Genomic DNA, 19,184 nt, shown 5'->3' with positions numbered 1-19,184 from the left:
AAAATAACTCAAGCATGGATACCCATGGGACTAATTAACCATGGACCCAAGGGTACCAAAGCTGACAATATTTTTATGTGTAGTTAAAACAGGACAAAATTTTGGAAGACTCAGTATGATATCTGGACAGCGGTTGCTCCAGGCATATGACAGGCAATAGCCGCCTGCTGACGGATATATCAAAATGCACTAGATCAAAAATCACTTTCGGTGATAACTCGAAAGGTAAAACCGTGGGTAAGGGTATGATTGTCCACAGTAATTTTATTGTTTATGTGTTATTGTTAGAAAATCTATGTTGTAATTTAATTAGAATAAGTCAAATGTGCGATAATTGACACATAGTAGAATTTCAAAAGTATGCATGTCTTGTTAGAGATCAGTAAGGTAACACCCTACTAACAAGAAGTGGAGTAGGAAACTCTTATAAAATGAATTAGAAGAGTAATCTCCAGATTACGTATGCATGATTGCCAAAAATGACCAAAACTATGTTGGGGAAAAACCCTTGACAGAAATACAAAAGAAGAAAACAAACTGAAAGAACACTAACAGAATTTGATAACGGAGTTCGTCCAAAATGTTGCCTACGTCTCCGAGCACTAAGGCTGTCAATTAATAAGGAAGAAGAGATACAAATTTGGGTACAATAAACCAAAGAGGGGAGAGTTTTTTTATACACTAAGAAACTTCCCCAACTCCCATCATCTTTCGATGTGGGATTTATTCTAATTGTGAATATAGTTTCTTTTATGTGCTAAAAAACTTTTTTCACTCCCATCATCTTCCGATGTGGGATTCTAATTATGCCAAAAACAATAAATCTCCACCTTGGCACAATATCCAAATACTAATCTTCAATATTAAAAAATAAACCTTCAGTGCTTCCAATTGGCGCTCTTTAGCGCCGACTCAAACGCGGAAAATGTTTACTAAATCTAAACAATTAGATTTTATTTTCCCCATTTCTTTCATCTCGAACTCTCTACCCAATTGAGCCTTCAATTTATCAACTTCATATTGGCTCTTTGATGCTATCAACATATTATCAACGTATAAGAGTAGATAGATGTAAGACTCATCTTGCAATTTGCGCAAATACACACATGAACTAAATCTGCTTCTTGTGTACTTGTGCTCCATCATAAACTTGTCAAGTCGTTTGTACCATTATCTCGACGATTGCTTCAACCTGTACAATGATCTGTTCAACTTGCAAACCCAATTTTCTTTATCAGCAACTTTGAATCCATCTGGTTGATAAATGTAGATTTCCTCATTCAAATGACCGTGTATGTCTGCGGTCTTCACATCTGGTTGAGCTAGCTACAAATTCATCTACGCTACCAAGGCCAACAAAATTCTAATGGAAGAGTGTTTAACAACAGGAGAAAGTACCTCATTATAATCACCTCCTTCCTTCTGAGCGTAGTCTTTAACTACCAATTTTTCCTTGTAGCGAACATCAATTTTTTTAGGAAATCCTTCTTTCTTAGCAAAGATCCATTTACAACCAATAGCCTTATTCTCTTTTCGTAGATACCTCAACTTGCATGTCTCATTCTTCTGAATAGATTGCATCTCATCTTCCATAACACCTCTCCTTTTTCCATTTTCAGTACTTCGACTGACATCTGAAAAAGTGGATGGAACATCATCTACGACTAGAAGTGCATAGGCCGCCATGTCAACAAACCGACCTGGTTTTTGAATAACTCGTCTTGGCCTATTCACAACAATTGATTCACTTTGTTCTGAAGGTTCTTGGTCAGAACCTCTTCCTCATTTAACTCTTCGTCTGTCGTCGGAGAGTCACTTCTAGTTGGGCTTATCTTTATCTGCTCAAACTCCACCTGTTGCGGAGTACAATCAATCTTGTCTGGTGTTACCTTATTCAACATTGAATAATCATCAAAAGTAACATCTCTTCTAATAATGGTTTTCTTTGCATCCAAACACCAGAGACGATATTCTTTAACTCCCGTATTATATCCCATAAAAATAGCCTTCTTTCCTCGTGGATCCAACTTTGATTCAACTACATGATAATATGCAGTAGAACCAAAAATATGCAAAGAATCATAATCAGTTGCAGGTTTTCCAGACCATACCTCTAATGGAGTCTTGCCACCAAGTGCAGATGATTGTAGGCGATTTACCAAATGTTGAGCGTATGACACAGCTTCTGCCCAAAATTTCCTCTCTAACCCATCATTAGACAACATACATCGAACTTTCTCCAACAATGTCCTATTCATACGTTCCGATACTCCATTCTTCTGTGGTGTTTTTCTGACTATGAAGTGTCGAATTATGCCACACTCTTGGCATAACTTCTGGAATGAATCATTCTTGTATTCTCCACCTTTATCAGTTCGGAGAACTTTAATCTTTCTTCCTGTCTCGTCTTCAACTTGAGTTTTCTATTTAAGAAAAATCTCAAACACTTCATCTTTGTTCTTCATAGTAAACACCCAAACTCTTCTGGAAAAATCATCAATAAAAGTATCAAAATAGTGTCTACCTCCAAGAGAAGGAGTCTTGGCAGGTCCCCAGACATCTGAGTGCACATAATCCAAAATACCCTTGGTGTTATGGATAGCTGTGCCAAATTTTACTCGCCTTTGTTTTCCCAAAATACAATGTTCACAAAAATCTAACTTACAAACTTTTGTACCTTTCAACAATCCTTGCTTGACAAGAGTTTGCATAGATTTCTCACCAGCATGCCCCAATCGCATATGTCATAGCTTTGTTGCCTCTAACTTCTTACTGCTCCCGAAAGTTGATACACATGATGTCCCATTAACTGTACTACCTTGATAGTAATACAAATTATTACTCTTCCTGATAGCTTTTAACATCACTAGCGCTCCAGATATTACCTTAAGAACTCCATTTTTCAATTTCACATGTAGACCTTTCGACTCCAAGGCCCCCAAAGAAATGAGATTCTTTTTCATATTCGATATGTACCGAACATCTCTAATAATTCTGGTGGATCTGTCATCATTCCTCAGCTTGATTGAACCTATCCCCTTTATTTTACATGTATTAGCATCTCCCATGTAAACAACTGCACCATCTAACTCCTTAAATCAAAGAACCACTTTCGAACTGGTGTCATATGATAAGTGCAGGCTAAGTCTAATATCCACGCATCAGGATGTGATGTTGTGTGTGACATCGATAAAAAGTATTCTAAATCTGCATCACCTTTGTTTTCTGCAACATTCACATCTTCAGAATCTTTCTTCTTCTTCTTCAACTTTGGGCAGTTAATCTTCCAATGTCATTTCTCACGACAGAAAGCACATTCATCTTTGGCAACTCTACTTTCAGATATTTTTCTTTTCCCTTTTGATTTGCTCTGCTGACGGCCCCTAACCATCAATGCTTCATCTACTGTACCTACTTTTCTTTTCCTTTTATCTTGATTTCTCAATTCATGACTATATAAAGCAGAACTTACAGCATCAAGATATACATTTCCCTTCCCATGAAGTAACGTTGTTTCTAAGTGTTCAAATTCATCAAGAAGGGACGATAACAACATCAACGCAAGATCTTCATCCTCAAACTTAACGTCAAAGTTTAACAGATCTGCTACTAATTCATTAAACTTAGTTATATGCTCATTCATAGTAGTACCTGATTGGTAATCAAACCGAAACAGTCGCTTCTTCATAAGGAGCTTATTCTGACCACTCTTCTTCAGAAATTTATCCTCCAATGCTTGCCACAGTTTCTATGCAGAAGTTTCATTCTTCACAGCATACTTCTGCTCTCTGGACAGGCACGATCGAATTGTTCCGCACGCCAAGCGATTCATGATACTCCACTCTTTTTCTTCTATACCATCTGGCTTTCCGACCTCAATATCAACATCTAGACCCTGCTGAAAAAGACAATCTAAAACTTCACCTTGCCACATGCCGAAATGCTCAGTTCCATCAAAGATCTCCACCGCAAACTTCAAATTCGACATCGGTGTCCTCGTCCAGGATGACGAAGGAGTTGACGCCCCTTTTGAAGACTCCACCATGCCAAGGACGAACCTTCGGCTCTAATACCACTTGTTGGGGAAAAACCCTTGACAGAAATATAAAAGAAGAAAACAAACTGAAAGAACACTAACAGAATTTGATAACGGAGTTCGGCCAAAATGTTGGTTACGTCTCTGAGCACTAAGGCTGTCAATTAATAAGGAAGAAGAGATACAAATTTGGGTACAATAAACCAAAGAGGGGAGAGTTTCTTTTATACACTAAGAAACTTCCCCAACTCCCATCATCTTCCGATGTGGGATTTATTCTAATTGTGAATATAGTTTCTTTTATATGCTAAAAAACTTTTTTCACTCCCATCATCTTCCGATGTGGGATTCTAATTGTGCCAAAAACAACAAACTGGTTATGGCATAAAATACTTAATCACCTAAACTAAACAATTAATAATATATGTACAAAAGATTTTGTAACTGGAATTCCTAAACTGAAATTTAATAAAGACAAGGTCTGCACAACTTGTTAAATAGGCAAACAGATCAGATCAACATTTAAAAATAAAATGAATATTCAATCTGATAGATGTCTGGAATTACTTCACATGGACATGTTTGGTCCAATTCAAGTAACTAGTTTAAGGGGAATGAGATATATGATGGTCATAATTGATGACTACTCAAGGTTTACTTAGGTAGTATTTTTAGCATTTAATGATCAAACTGGTGTTAACTTAATTAAAATTCTTAGAAGACTAGAAAATGAAAAATCTTTAAGCATTATAAAAATTAAAAGTGATAGAGGAACCGAATTCACAAACAAGAATTTGTCCTCTTTCCTTGAGGAATCTGGTATTAGACACGAGTTGTCTAGTGACAAAACTCCACAACAAAACAATGTTGCTGAAAGGAGAAATAAACCATTGAAAGAAGTACCTAGATCAATGCTAGCTAATTCTGGTGTGTCTCAAAAACTTTGGGTATAAACTATCAATACAACATACTATACTCAAAATAGGACGATGATTAATAAACGATTTAATAAAACACTTTATAAATTTGGTATGGCAAAGTTCTTAAAATATTATACTTTAGGATATTCGGTTGAAAGTGTTTTATTCACAACAATGACAAAAATTATCTGATTGTTTTTTATGCCAAAGCAGATATTGGCATCATGCTAGGTTATTCTTCAGTCAGCAAAGCCTATAGAGTTTTTAATAAATAAACTTTAACTGTTAAAAATCAACCCATGTTGTATTTGATGAATCTGTTGAAAATAATTTTAAAAAAATTAATGAAGTATCTAACAGATTGGAAACAACTAATCTCCAATCTGATAGTGACGATGAAGTTCAAGTCAATAGAAACAATCCATCTGATCACCCAGCTGAAACGGATGATGTTCAACTAGACAACCAGATTGAAAGTCAGTAGACAGTTGACAGTCTGAATGTTGTTAGACAACTGATCAGACAACTGACCTTCTAGGACCGAACTTTAGATGGAATAGAAACTATCCACCAAAATTAATCATAGGAAATCCCTTTTGCACCTCTTAGGACCAGAAACCAGTTGATTGATGAATATGCAAACTATACTTTCATATCTCAAATTGAACCTAATAAAGTAGATTGGATCAATGCCATGAAAAAAGAACTAAACCAATTGGAAAGAAATAAAGTTTGACATCTAATTCCCAGACCAGAAAATCAATCCGCTATTAGAACAAGATGGGTATTTAGAAACAAACTAAATGAAGATGGACTAATTATTAGAAACAAAGTTAGGCTAGTAGCTAAAGGATACAAACATGAGAAAGGAATTGACTTTGAGTAGTCATTTGCTCCTGTAGCAAGGTTAGAAGCTATTAGATCTTCTTAGCATATGCTACTTTCAAAAACTTTAAAGTATATATCAAATGGACGTTAAGAGTGTATTTCTTAACGTTATACTCAATGAGGATTTTATGTTGGACAACTTCCTGGTTTTCAAAATCATACTTTGCCTCATCATGTTTTCAAATTAGATAAATCATTATATGGATTTAAGCAAGCTCCTAGAGCTTGGTATGACACATTGTCGAAATTCTTATTTGAGCATGATTTTGTTATTGGTACCGTAGATAAAACACTCTTTAAAATTTTCAAAGACTCATATATTTTACTTGTACAAATTTACGTAAATGACATCATTTTGGGTCAACTAACCCAAATTATGTAAAAAGTTCTCTAAGTTGATTCAGGAGAAATTTGAGATGAACATGATGGTGAGGTAACGTTCTTTCTTGGAATTCACGTTAGGCAACTTGAAAATGGAATATTCATAAATCAAGCTAAGTACACTTAGGAATTACTGAAGAAATTCTGTATAGAGAACTGCTCAGCTGCCTTAACTCCCATGAACTCATCAAGTAAACTCGACAAAGATGAAGGCGGTCAAGATGTTGATATCACAGCTTATTGAGAGATCATTGGTTCCCTACTTTATCTGACAGCCAGCCGACCAGACATCATGTTTGTTGTCGGCGTGTGTGGAAGATTTCAAAATAATCTAAACAATCTCTTACATATCTGTTAAACATATTTTGAAATATTTTAAGGGAACTCAATGTGTTGGACTGTGGTATCCAAAGGATTTCAGTTTCAACTTAATTAGTTAATCTGATGCAAACTATGTAGGATGTAAGATTGATAGGAAAAGAACTAGTGGAACGTGTCAGTTCCTTGGTGATTATTTGATTTCGTGGTTCATCAAGAAACAAACGTCTATTGCTACTTCAACAACAAAAGCAGAGTACATTGTTGTTGGTAGCTGCTGTGCTCAGCTGCTGTGGATTCAACAACAGTTGAGGGACTTTGATATTAGGGCAGATGAGTCGCTAATATTTTGTGACAACACTAGTGTCATAGAGATCACATATAATCCGGTGTTGCACTCAAAGACAAAGCATATCGACATTCGACACCACTTCATCCGAGACCATGTAGCGTAGAAGCACGTCTGGCTGGAATACGTGCCAACCGATCAAGAAGTGGATGATATTTTCACGAAGTCACTTCCCATGACTAAGATTTCTTACTTTAGAAATATTTTAAGTTTTTTTAGATTTAAATTAATTAATTATGCATAAACTTAGGGGGAATCTGATGGTCAGCTGATAAGTCAGACATGTTGAAACAACTGCCTCTAACTCAGCTGAAAGAAGAGTCGGCTGATGACATTGTACATCAGACGAGGCTATGCATAAACAACTTGTAATTTTAGTAGAGTAATGACACTCAGCTGATAGGAAAAGTCTGATGTCGACACTGTATATCAGCTTAATACTACGCACTATTAGCTAAGTACTTCAACTCAACTGATGAGCAAGGTATGTTGCTAAACATAGTATATCAATTGTTATTGTGCGTCAGCAGAACGCCTTCAGTAGAGTAGTGACACTCAGCTGAAATACAAGGCATGCGAATAGAACGGTGCGTCAACTGTCTTAGTGAATATCAGACGACTACTCTTCAGCCGAGTGGAATAGCATTTCGATCTTATTAATACGTTGTCGCATTATCTCCCTTAGGATAATGAACGGTCACATTTATAAACTAAATTTTTTAAAATAAATACTTCCTTTTATTTCTTTTTAAAAAAAATAACATGAAGACACGTGGACTATTATGTTATATAAATATGTGACCAACATTTCTAAACGATTCACACTCTCAAAAGCGATTCATATTCTCTCTTGCGATCTAAACCCTAACCCTAACTTTCTTCATCCTCTCTCTGAAACCCTAAGCATCTGAAATGTCTTCTTTCTCTGAAAACATTCCGCAAGTAAACTTTGAATATGTCTACACTCTAGCGGTTCTAAGATGGTGAAAATGTTCTGATCCTTGGAGGCAACCGGCCTGAAGAAGTTCTTAGGGGGAACCAACAATGTACACGAAGAAGTGGTATGCCAATTTTTCTCAACAGAGGACGTCAGGGACACCATCTAGTGCATGGTGAAAGGCACTAAGCTCACTGTCTCAAAAAAGGCATTCATCGAACACTTTGAGCTTTCGATGGAAGGGCTCATCGCCTTCGACCAGATATCGGAAGACGTGATTAAGGAGATGCAGACGGCTTTCTCGGAATTTTCTCAACCCTTTCCTACTCATGGAAAGAAGAAGTTGACGAAACCAGAATATTATTTACTCAACGATATTGTGGCAAAATCCCTTCGAGCAAAGGTAGGGTCTTTCGACGCATACACTCAAGATCGATTCGAGATAATAGTGGACATCACAAAAGAGATGGCCATCAACTGGTCATCAGTCATCTTCACAACCCTAATAACCATGGTGATGCTCCCGAAAAAGTAGCATACTGGATTTGCTGTACAGATCAACAAGGGGAGTGAACATCCATTCATGTAGGATTCTGACCAACAGGATAGTCAGTGCCTACATTCTCAGGATAAAAGGATGCAGGACTCTAGCCTCGAAATATCCGCACAACAGTCAAGCGGACAGTTAACAACTCTCTCCCGACGACCAACAATAAGAAAAAGAAGGAGGTTAATACTTGAGGAATCTGCTAAAAGCTCAAGCAATCGAGCATTTACTCAGCAGGAGAGTTAGTCGAGACTGTCTATAAGGCCAAGAAGGCACAATTGAAGGAAACAACAACAACAGAGGTAGCAGTAGACTCTGATGTAGTAATGGAAGTGAATATTACTACGGTCTCTGTTACAACTCCTGAGGTAACTCATGCCGCAGTGTCAGTTAAAGCACTAGTTGAAGGTTTTGTTGAAGCACTAGTTGCAACGTTAGCTGAAAGCCCTGCTATAGCACATCCAACAATAAAAACTCCAGTAACAGTTGTATTTGTAACAACTATCTCACCAACAACTACCTTAGCAACAGCTCTAGCTGCTAAAGGTATCCAAATAAATGAACCAGTCCCAGCTACTGCATGGCCTACCAAAATTGCAAGTAAAGAAAAAGAAGTTACTGTCTCTGAACCCAAGGCTCCCTCCCTGGAACAACTCAACATAGAACTGATAATGAAGAAGATCGAAGAGAAGAGGGAGGAAATGCTGAAACTTTTTGACAACTGAAGCGATAGGAGGCTTCACGGCAGGTTCTCCGATTTTCTAACAAGTGTTATCGATCTTAATAAGAATATTGAAGGGTTGATACTTCAAGAGAATTCAATCCTGAAGTGGAACTCCATTACCAACATACATGAGACTCTCAAAAGGAGGAAGTTAGTTGAAGTCAACGTTAGAGGAGTTAACTTGCAAACACTCCTTCGAAAGAGGATGGCTAATTATAGGTCAATGGACAAAACAACATTGCTGAATGCTAGAGTTAATGAGAAGTTGCAACAAATCCTAGATTCACTCAGCTCGAAAGCCATGACAATCAAACATGGTATTTGTTGGTAACAAAATGGCAAAATATATTTTCTTATTTATCTCAAATAGATTTTTACAACTCTTTATAGAAAAACACATACTCTTCATATGCTTGACTCTTTAAATGACAAAATAAATTATTCTGCATATTAAATAGCTCCCACCCAAATCTCTTGGTTATCCCACTCACCCCTAATTATTTTTCTAGGAATATTAAACATCAAAAAAAACCAAAAATCTTATTAATTTAAGTTTATTCATCAAATTTCCCCTATAAACTTAAATATTCTTTCCATCTCTCATTCCAATCAGTCTTTTACAACTGTCAAGTAGTGTGGTCGGTAGTGGTTTGGTGAATATGTCAGCGGCTTGAGCTCAACTTTCAACATGCTCCAACTCAACCTTTCCTTCTTTGACTTGTTCTCGAATGAAATGAAATCGAACATCAATGTGTTTTCTCCTTTCGTGATTAACCGAGTTCTTTGCCAACTCGATCGCCGACTTGTTATCAACTCGAATCACAGTCCCTTCATCTCGGATTACTCCCAAATGCCTTAGTAAATTTGAAAGTCAAACTGCATGACACACGCTCCAAGAGGCCGCCACATACTCTTCCTCGCAGATCGACAAAGTTACAATAGGCTGCTTCTTTAACAACCAAGTAAAAGCCGTATTTCTGAGTAGGAATACATAACCCGAAGTACTTTTCTGGTCATCAACATCACCACACCAATCACTATCAGAGTAACCCACTAATCGGTAATCATCTGATTTTGAATAGAAAATAGCATGTGAAAGAGTCCTCGAACATATCTCAAAATTCTCTTTAAGGCCTTCTAATGTGTATAGCTTGGATCCTCCATGAATCTTCTTGTTATCCCAACACTCAACATTAGGTTGGGTCTCGTGTTTGTAAGATACCTTAGAATTCCGACTAAGCTTCAATATCTCCCGGCATCAACTCGTTCTCCTCCATCAAACTTTGAGAGTTTAGTGCATGGCTCCATTGAAGTTGAAACCGGGTTGCAGTCCTCCATTTTAATATTCTTTAAAATTTCAAGCGCGTACCTCTCTTGGGATATAAAAATCCCTTCCTCTGACTGCTTCACTTCTAGGCCAAGAAAATATTTCATCAAACCCAAGTCTGTCATCTCGAACTCCTTCTTCATTACCTCCTTGAACTCTTTAATCAGTTCTGTGTTGCTTCCGATGAATATGAGGTCGTCGACATAGAGAGCGACTACCATCATATCATTTTCTGATTTTTTTGTGTACAAGGCATGCTCATACGGACATTGCTAGTACCCGTTTTTTCTTGAAATACTTATCAATTCTCTCATTCCAAGCACGGGGAGCCTGCTTCAGCCCATAGAGGGGGCTTTTATCAATCTTAACACCTTCTTCTCATCACCTCTCTTCATATACCCGAGTGATTGTTCAACGTACACCTCCTCCTTCAACACTCCATTTAAAATGCTAATTTCACATCCATCTGTAAAACCATTGGTTTTGAGCAGCTAACGAGATCAGAAGTCGGATTTACTCCATTCTCGTGATAGGAGCAAAGACTTCATCATAATCGATTCCTTCCTTTTTTTCTATAGCCCTTCATCACAAGTCAAGCCTTATAACGCTCAACCTCTCCCTCGACATTCATCTTTTTTTGTACACCCATTTTACTCCAATGGGTCGAGCTCCTTCAGGAAGGTCGGTTAGCTCCCAAGTTTTATTTCGTTCAATTGCCCCAATTTCTTCATCCATAGTCGATCTCCACTTCTCATCTTTTATAACTTTCTCAAAATTCAAATCTTCTAAGTCAGTGAGGAGACATACATCAGCATAGTTCGCTAGCAGTAAAGCTCGTCATCAGCATAGTTCGCTAGCAGCAAAGCTCGCCATCAGCAGAGTTCACTAGCAGCTAAGTTGAGCAACAACTAAGTTCGCTATCAATAGAGTAGCTAATCAGCAGAGCTCGCTATCAGTTGAGTTCCACATCAGATGAATGCGTATTAGCTAAGTCAAGTAGTTGAGCACTCATAAACTGCAATACGATAAAATTTACAACTAGCTCTCTACTTTGACATGCAAAACGATAAACGAATATTTTATTCCACTACGAACTAAAATCTCGTACGCCAAATATACGACAAACATTACGTTACCACGTATCGACAAAATGGATTCGACCGTTGTCATACTTCAAATATAAAAAGACATTAGAGAACAATGGTGAAGCTCTCTCGCTCGTCTGAATTTTAAGCTCTGTTCTTTATAAGTTTACTCGATAATTATTTGTATCATTCGATAAACATTTTACTTGTGTAAGTTGAAAAGATAGTCGGTTGTTCAACAAGATAGTGTGATAGCTAGAAGTTCAGACATTCAAGTGTTAAGACCTGTGATTTGAGTGGGTTTGTGTATCTATACAAATCAAAGTCTTCTATTGGAATCCTTCTGAAAACAGAAGAAGGAGTGACGTAGAAGTTTTTATCTCCGAACATTCATAAAATATTGTGTTGTCTTTTTACTGCTTAATTCATTCTTATATATGTCGTTTCAAATCCCGCAAGTATTTTCCGCACTTGAAACTGTCAAAAGTTTGGTACGATTTATTTAAGAATATAAATAGATTTTTAATTTTAACAGGAATAAAATCGCGTTTAAGTAAAAAAAGTAGAACAATAGTATTCAACCCCTCTTCTACCGTTGTTTTTGATACTAACCATTAGTCTTTTAATATATATTATATATATCATATAATAATAAAGTTCTTAATTTATATAATAATTATTTTATTTATAGTTAAAAATATTTAATTAAAAACTAAAATATATAATTAAATAAGTAATTAATTATAAAATTTTAAGGAAAAAATAAGTTATATAATAATTTTAATGTTATTTAATAATTATTTAATTAAATTATATATATAAACTAATTACAAATCATTTTATTAGGATAGTTATTGTGTCAAAGTCCTAAATTTAAAATAGAATAAATAATATATCATTTCACTGACATTGTTTAAATTATTAATAAAAAATTATAAATACTTTACATTTTAATTATTATTTTTTTATATTTATATCCATACTGATTTTTACCTAAATAACTAGTTTTCTCATGTTAAATGTATTAAAGACAAAATTGACCCTTTTTACCTAAATAACTAGTTTTCTCATGTTAAATGTATTAAAGACAAAATTTCAAAATTAACCCTGCCAAAAAAAGAGCAGCCAAAAGAAAGAAGAGGTAACAAATCAATTGTTGAATATTTAAGCACCAGACTTCTTAGGTAAGAACACACAATAAAAAAAACAAGCAATAAAATATTCTCTTAAATTTCTATCTACAACATGAATATGCAACTCAAAATCAATTTCAGTCATTGTGTTATCTAACCCTTTCTTATTTCTCTCTAGCTAAATAAGATTGGAAACCATTGGATATCGAATCACAAGCTAACTTGACACAACTAACATCAACTTGTCAATCTTCTACCAAATAAATTACAACTACAAATTTACTAAAAGCACTATTTCGAAATACCATAAATAGTGTTCATAATGTCTTTATCTTCCAAATCCATACAACTGACACAGCCAATTCTATTATATACAATGAGTATATATATACATTGAATACCATTTAGACATTAAAATTGTGTTCCAACTCCTATACCATCATCTAATCAACTAGAGGGGCATAGCAGCAGCTATAGAGAACAAGAAAGTAGTGGAATCAGCATTGTACATTATGTATAGTAGCATCTAGTTGCCAGAAAGAAGAAGAAGGTCAATAAATTTCGACTTCCACATATTTTGCACAGATTTGATGGCAACCCATCACTTAATTTCAATGTACTATTTATATTTCCTCATTACAGCACTTCTTCGACAGTACCCAAGTAGGTGGTGGTTCTCTACTTTCACAATTTAGTTTGACCAAGCATAAAATGTACAAGTCCAGCCATTAGTAACCAAATCATCGCTGTTTGGGCAGTCATATCGCAAGCAGAAGGCAGAGAGTGAGCTCCTACCAGATGCACTGATCCAGTCACTTCATCTTTTATCTGAATGCTTGAAGAACCTGAAACCAAAATTTAGTTTAACTTCTTTGACTTTCTCATGAATTTACACGCCTACCAGAATTACCAGTTTAACTCAGCATAATAACCATGAAAAAGAAATCCAAGTAATCTACTCCAATATGAATTATCTAACCTTACTTTTAGAAAGAAGCAAACGAGATATGGGAGTAAAATAGACTTAAAACAGCAGATTGGCTACAAACTCCAAAGAAAAGTACAGAAAACCACACCTCATGCCACTTATTTCAAGAAATACTATTAATGATGATGCAACGTATTATGTAAAGAAGTTGAGTGCAAGAAAAATGAAGAGAATCAAAAGAATAATTTATCAGAAAAAACCATAAAATCAAACAGACAGTTCTAGATTCTGCAAATATTTCCAAGGAACAGTGGCTTTCTGAAGGTAAAATCAGGCAACTGTAACTAAAGGTGAAATGCAATGCACTTACAGTTGTACTCTGTCCATCCAATGATGTGGTTTTCCAGGTCATACAACACTAATTTATTTGATAGCACTAGGTCTGCAAAATTAACAGAAATTGTGATAGTTAGGTCCCATTTTTCCATACAAAATTATTGAGATCAATCAATGTAAAAAGTATGATTACAGGAGAACCAAAGCGTTCAGTGTCATCTGCTCTATCAAAACCAATAGAGTAAATACACAAATAAGAACCTCATCTCTAGAAAGGGACACACAAGTTTGATATAGAAGCTAAATTTGTACATTCATGGCCAAAACTATGCAACAGAAAAGATATACATGAAACCCCATCACGAAGAGTTGAGTAACTACAGTCAACATAATATTTTCTGTTGTAGCAGTATTTTCCTTTTCTCTTCACCAGAAATGTTGCATTGAATATTATTAGTATCACCCTTCCCCTGCATCAGTGTAGACTGTAGGAACATTCCAGATGAGTAAGAAATCATCAAAAATTCTCAACAGGAAACGATCAACACTAAATGGTGGAGCACTTATATTTGTTTCCTTAACAAAGCAAAAGATCATGTGATCAAAACTATTAAGCAAAAAGGCAAACAGGCAAGGATAATTGATGACCAAGAATAATTGACAATTAAATTGTGAAAGGAAATAGATGCGAAGTAATTCGCACAATCAATGTTAGCCCCAGCAGAAATTAAAAGTACCTCCCAAAAGGATGATGTCTTGTTTATCTCTAGGTTGAACACCATTGCTTTGCCAGCCAAGACACCATAAACCCTCCTGTGGGCATATTTGTATGAGTAACATACGATATGCACAATTCCTAAGCTAGTAATAACTATGACCATATAGAGTAAATTCAAATCTTCAGATGGACCCAAATTTGTGTCAGTTATACTTGTTTCTTATCTTTGTAATATATATAAGGATCATGAATTGATTCTTCAGTAATTCCACCTCTAGACCACACAAGATAATCTATGCAGAGTATAAAAAAACCAAAAACCTCAACTTCCCAAGACTGTACTAGGATTACAATGTAACAGCATCTGGTTTGCAAAGTAGCCTCAAAAGCACAATAACCATGTTAATAAGTAATCTGAACAAGAGAAGATACTCACAAAGAAGAAGAGATACTCATGAGGATGCACTTGCAATAGGACTGAATTTTCAAAATGAAAGGTGACAGCAGGAAAAGCATCATCAGCGCTGCAATAAATAAACAGGCAATAACCATAAACCTTGTATGCACCTATAGATGATCAACTGTTTAAACAGAACACTATACTAGCTTTTGCTTGATATTGATATATAAGTATATAACTAAACCTTCAACAAAATCCAATGAAGAGAACTGAACAAGCTTCATCTTATTTTTCTCAGAAAAAAACTGTTATGGTGATATTATTAAGAAGAATCATCATATTTCTCAAAAACAAAATTAAAGAAAGTATGATCCTTAAAAAAACGTATTCTAAGTATATCGTCATAGAAGACTAATTTTAAGATAAGCACAGAAATGCATAATTGATACCAAATTTCTCATGAGGACAGTTACATACATTCCAGAGAATTCAAAGCATGTATACTGCTCATGAAGGATTTGTAATTTTAAATCAGGCTGCGAGGAGAGAATCTGATGAAAACGAAAAGACATGTCAGAGAAATAACCAAGATTTAACGAGTCTAATGAAACTACATTTAGGTCCATGAATTAGCTCACCTCCTTCACTAATGGCTGGTATATAGCATCTGGGAAGTAAGCCAAAGTTGTACCGCTGTCAATTATAGTCTCTTTATTGTCTCCAACTTGTGATACATTTGTTGTAAGATTAAGGAATTCAAGCCCAACTTGAATTGCTGTCATATTGACATTGTAATGTGGCCTAGATTTATGACACAATTAGTGAGAGACATGATAACACTATTTACCTTACCAAAATAGAACATAATAGTTATGATTTACAAATTTCTGAGAACTAAAGAGGAAAGCAGAGACAGGTACATGAAAAGGAGCACATCAACTCTCCTAAGAAATACTGTAACTTAATTGAAGTCACACATACTCTATAACAAAACTAAGATAATGTGATGATTTTTACATACCCTAATCCACTCTTCAACCTTATCAAAAAGGAAATGTCAGTACAAATCTTCCACAAGCTTAGCATACAAATAAAGGGAATGAACAGTAAGCTAGAAACATATATTACACAGTTCTTGATCAGCAAATTAATCACTGATCATCAATATCAAAGTCAAAACAGCTACGAGCTTAGATAACTGTGGAAATAATCAAACTAGTCTAGTAATTAAGTAGTGGTTAGTTATTAGTGGAACCAACTATAGTGAAGTAGTGGTTGGTTTCCCCTTCATCTTTTTTTCTATAAAAAGTACATTAGATTTCTCTCAATTTAAAATAGAAAAATCTGGGAAGTTTTACCCCTCACAATTCTCTCTAAAATCCCACAATAATATGTTATGCAATTCAAATGATAACATGATAATACATACTTGTTTGGTAATAAACGAGTTGTGTTGACCTTCGGTTGCACAACATGCCCAATTGCAAAAATACCGCCACCATTCACACCATCCAAACAATGTGCAAACATCTTTTTCACTTTCCCAGAAGAAGCTAATTGGGATATCAATGAAGAATTTGATTTTCCAAAACCTACTATTCCATCAAGAGCATCTTCCGACGAATCTAGATCGCCAGATTGTTTCGCACCACATCTAGCATGAACATTAAGACAATGAAAATAAGTAAGAACACAAAGTAAACAAACTCTAAAGGTATTCACACGGGAGAAAAGACCTAAAATATAGATTCAGCTTAACCAATACTTTAGATAGCAGACCATCATCATTATCCTCAGAGTAACAGTTCGGAAAATACACATATTTGTCCACCCAAGAAAAAATGCACATCACCATTATTATGTAGTGTTTTGATTTATTAGATTTTGATCAGGCCAAAAAACAATTTTTGTTCAAATTCATTATTGGCTTAAACAATAAGATTAGAAAGCTTTATCATATGTATGTGACCAAAGAACAACACAAGAAGACACATCTACCAAATAAAGAGAACACAATTATAGGTATAAGCATACCCAAATATAACACTTTGGTTTGCGGACATAGTTTGCAGATCTCCTGATACACCATCATATTGGACAATATCCTTCACAAAGTACCCAATACTATAGCTTCCATCTCCATAAACCTCGGTATATAAACAAGACACATTAGCCACACAGTCAGGTGTTCGGCCACCATTGATCTCAATACAAAATCGATTGTCACAAGAAACCATTGTTCCAGTGAGAGAGCTCTGAGGATCGTACAAGGTAAGTCGAATCTGCAAATAGGTAAAAATATTAAGGAAAAATATTAATTTGATATCAAAGAACAATAAAAAGAAACTATACAGAAGACAATACCAATAATTAGTGAAGCATATAAAGAGAGGTAAACAGGAGGCGTACACCATTGTAGCCTCTTTCAGGGCATTCATTGCACTGAATGCAATTGACCCACATTATATCACTTCCAGTATCTACTTGTACATAATAATCTTTTGGAGGCGTTCCAATCCCAACCTTGGCATAGTAAAGGCTGCAAATTACAGAACTCTTAACTCAACTGTAGTCTGTACTGTATTACATTCAAGGTAATCAAATTTGCAAATCTAACCACAACACTTCAAAACAGTTGAGTTATTCAGGTAATTAATTGCATACTTTATGGCACCGATCATGATTCATGAGTATGATTGCATGAGCTATAATTGGTCAGACAATGCATGTAGTTGTATAGAGATAAGGAAAAAGGAAGTTGGGAAAAAGAGGTAGTATTAAGAAGTTACCCAACGGCATCTGGACGGCCGGTACCTCCCAAGGGAATGTCAACTCCGGAGAGCATACGGAGGTTGCGGAGGTCATCGTGGGCTTTTAGGGCACTGAGGGAATGGTCCGTACCAGCAAATTTGTATTTGACGCTGAATACTCCGCCGGCACCATTGGGGAAGGTCATAGGAGTAGAAAGAGAAGAGATCGAGAGGAGGAAAAGGAAGTATGGTATAAAGAAGGACGGCGATCTTGCCATACGGTTAGGAGAGCGGAATGGCGGAGTCGCGATCATGACCATGCCCGCGACTTTCTTCTTCTTCGTCGACTTCTCCTCCTTCTTCTTCTTCTTCAACTGGATTTTTGAGATTTTAGTTTTCCTTCTCGGCTCTCTCTGTCTATCCTATTATTATATTTTCATTTTTATTGAAGAATAGTCAGCAAAAAGACCAGAGATCATCATCCGGCTGCCTGGTGGTGGTGTTGACTAGTAAAAAAATATAGGTTTTTAATAAATTTATCTTTTCTATAAGCAAACCTATATTATTATTATTATTATTATTATTATTATAGTTTAGGATTTATGATTTAAACATTCCAATTTTGACTATTACCATTAAAGTTATACAAAATGAGATTTGGTCGGATCCCAAATTCCCAGCAAATCAAATCTTGAGTTAGGACAAATTAACGATTTGAAACGCAATTAACCTATATATATATATCATTTATAAATAAATAAATAAATAAAATATCAATGTCACTAATTTAACTACCGAATTTCAAATAATTGATGGTCAAAATCCTCGCTTAGTTGAAATTCAATAGTTAAATTAGTGATATGGATCTATTATTTATTTATTTACAAATATCACATAGATAATAAGTTAACGGCGTTTGAATCTGTTAAGTTAAAATTTTATTTTTTATAACTTTAAAAATGAGAATCCCAAATTGTAAAGTTTTAAAAAAATGGAGATCCAATATCTCAAGTGTTCCTAATAAAGAGCCCCAATTTGACAATTCCAATATTTTTCTAATGACTTTCTCATCGAACATGATATATATTTTTGTTAATTTAAAACATATATTGTTTCTGTAATTAAATAATTTGAATGCATAAATTATTTAATAATTGTTATCCTAACTGTGCAAAAAAATTCGCAGTAAAGCAAAAATAAATTTATGATTACGAGTTCGAGTCTTCACACTTAAACTATTTAAAAAATAGAGAAAGGATAGGGGTGACTACTCCAGTAACTCCCCATGTAGTATGTGAAATTAAAAAAAAAAATACAAAATAGTGCGTGCCTATTCCCCTTCTCACTTGCGATTTTGTTATAGATTTTTCAAAAGGTTTGATCGCAAGGTCCCGTTTTTACCATCTC

General features: G+C 35.3%; 1 protein-coding gene across 1 annotated transcript; it reads right to left on the bottom strand.

Moving 5' to 3' along the window:
- Positions 1 to 12,874: 12,874 nt before the first annotated feature.
- LOC124935960 (aspartic proteinase 36-like) lies at positions 12,875 to 18,190 on the bottom strand. Its single transcript, XM_047476403.1, has 10 exons — positions 17,817 to 18,190; positions 17,437 to 17,566; positions 17,062 to 17,309; positions 16,457 to 16,681; positions 15,666 to 15,828; positions 15,505 to 15,578; positions 15,064 to 15,151; positions 14,647 to 14,722; positions 13,944 to 14,015; positions 12,875 to 13,490 (listed from the first exon to the last, which is right to left on the bottom strand). Exons 1-10 carry the CDS (start codon positions 18,095 to 18,097, stop codon positions 13,330 to 13,332), a joined length of 1,518 nt encoding a protein of 505 aa, XP_047332359.1. The 5' UTR covers positions 18,098 to 18,190; the 3' UTR covers positions 12,875 to 13,329.
- Between the last annotated feature and the right edge of the window lie 994 nt (positions 18,191 to 19,184).

The sequence above is a fragment of the Impatiens glandulifera genome, chromosome 4, assembly GCF_907164915.1.
Source record: "Impatiens glandulifera chromosome 4, dImpGla2.1, whole genome shotgun sequence".
NCBI classification, from domain to species: Eukaryota; Viridiplantae; Streptophyta; class Magnoliopsida; order Ericales; family Balsaminaceae; genus Impatiens; species Impatiens glandulifera.
The sequence above is the reverse complement of the archived record's forward strand: the minus strand, read 5'-3'. Positions and strand labels throughout refer to the sequence as shown.

Excerpts from the sequence above, each read along its gene's own strand:
- LOC124935960 (XM_047476403.1), bottom strand. The coding sequence starts at position 18,097 with ATGGTCATGATCGCGACTCCGCCATTCCGCTCTCCTAACCGTATGGCA. Across the intron at positions 16,682-17,061 it reads AACCAAAGTGTTATATTTGG|ATGTGGTGCGAAACAATCTG; the intron begins GTATGCTTATAC and ends TGTTCATGCTAG. Across the intron at positions 14,016-14,646 it reads AGACATCATCCTTTTGGGAG|ACCTAGTGCTATCAAATAAA; the intron begins GTACTTTTAATT and ends TTAATTTTGCAG.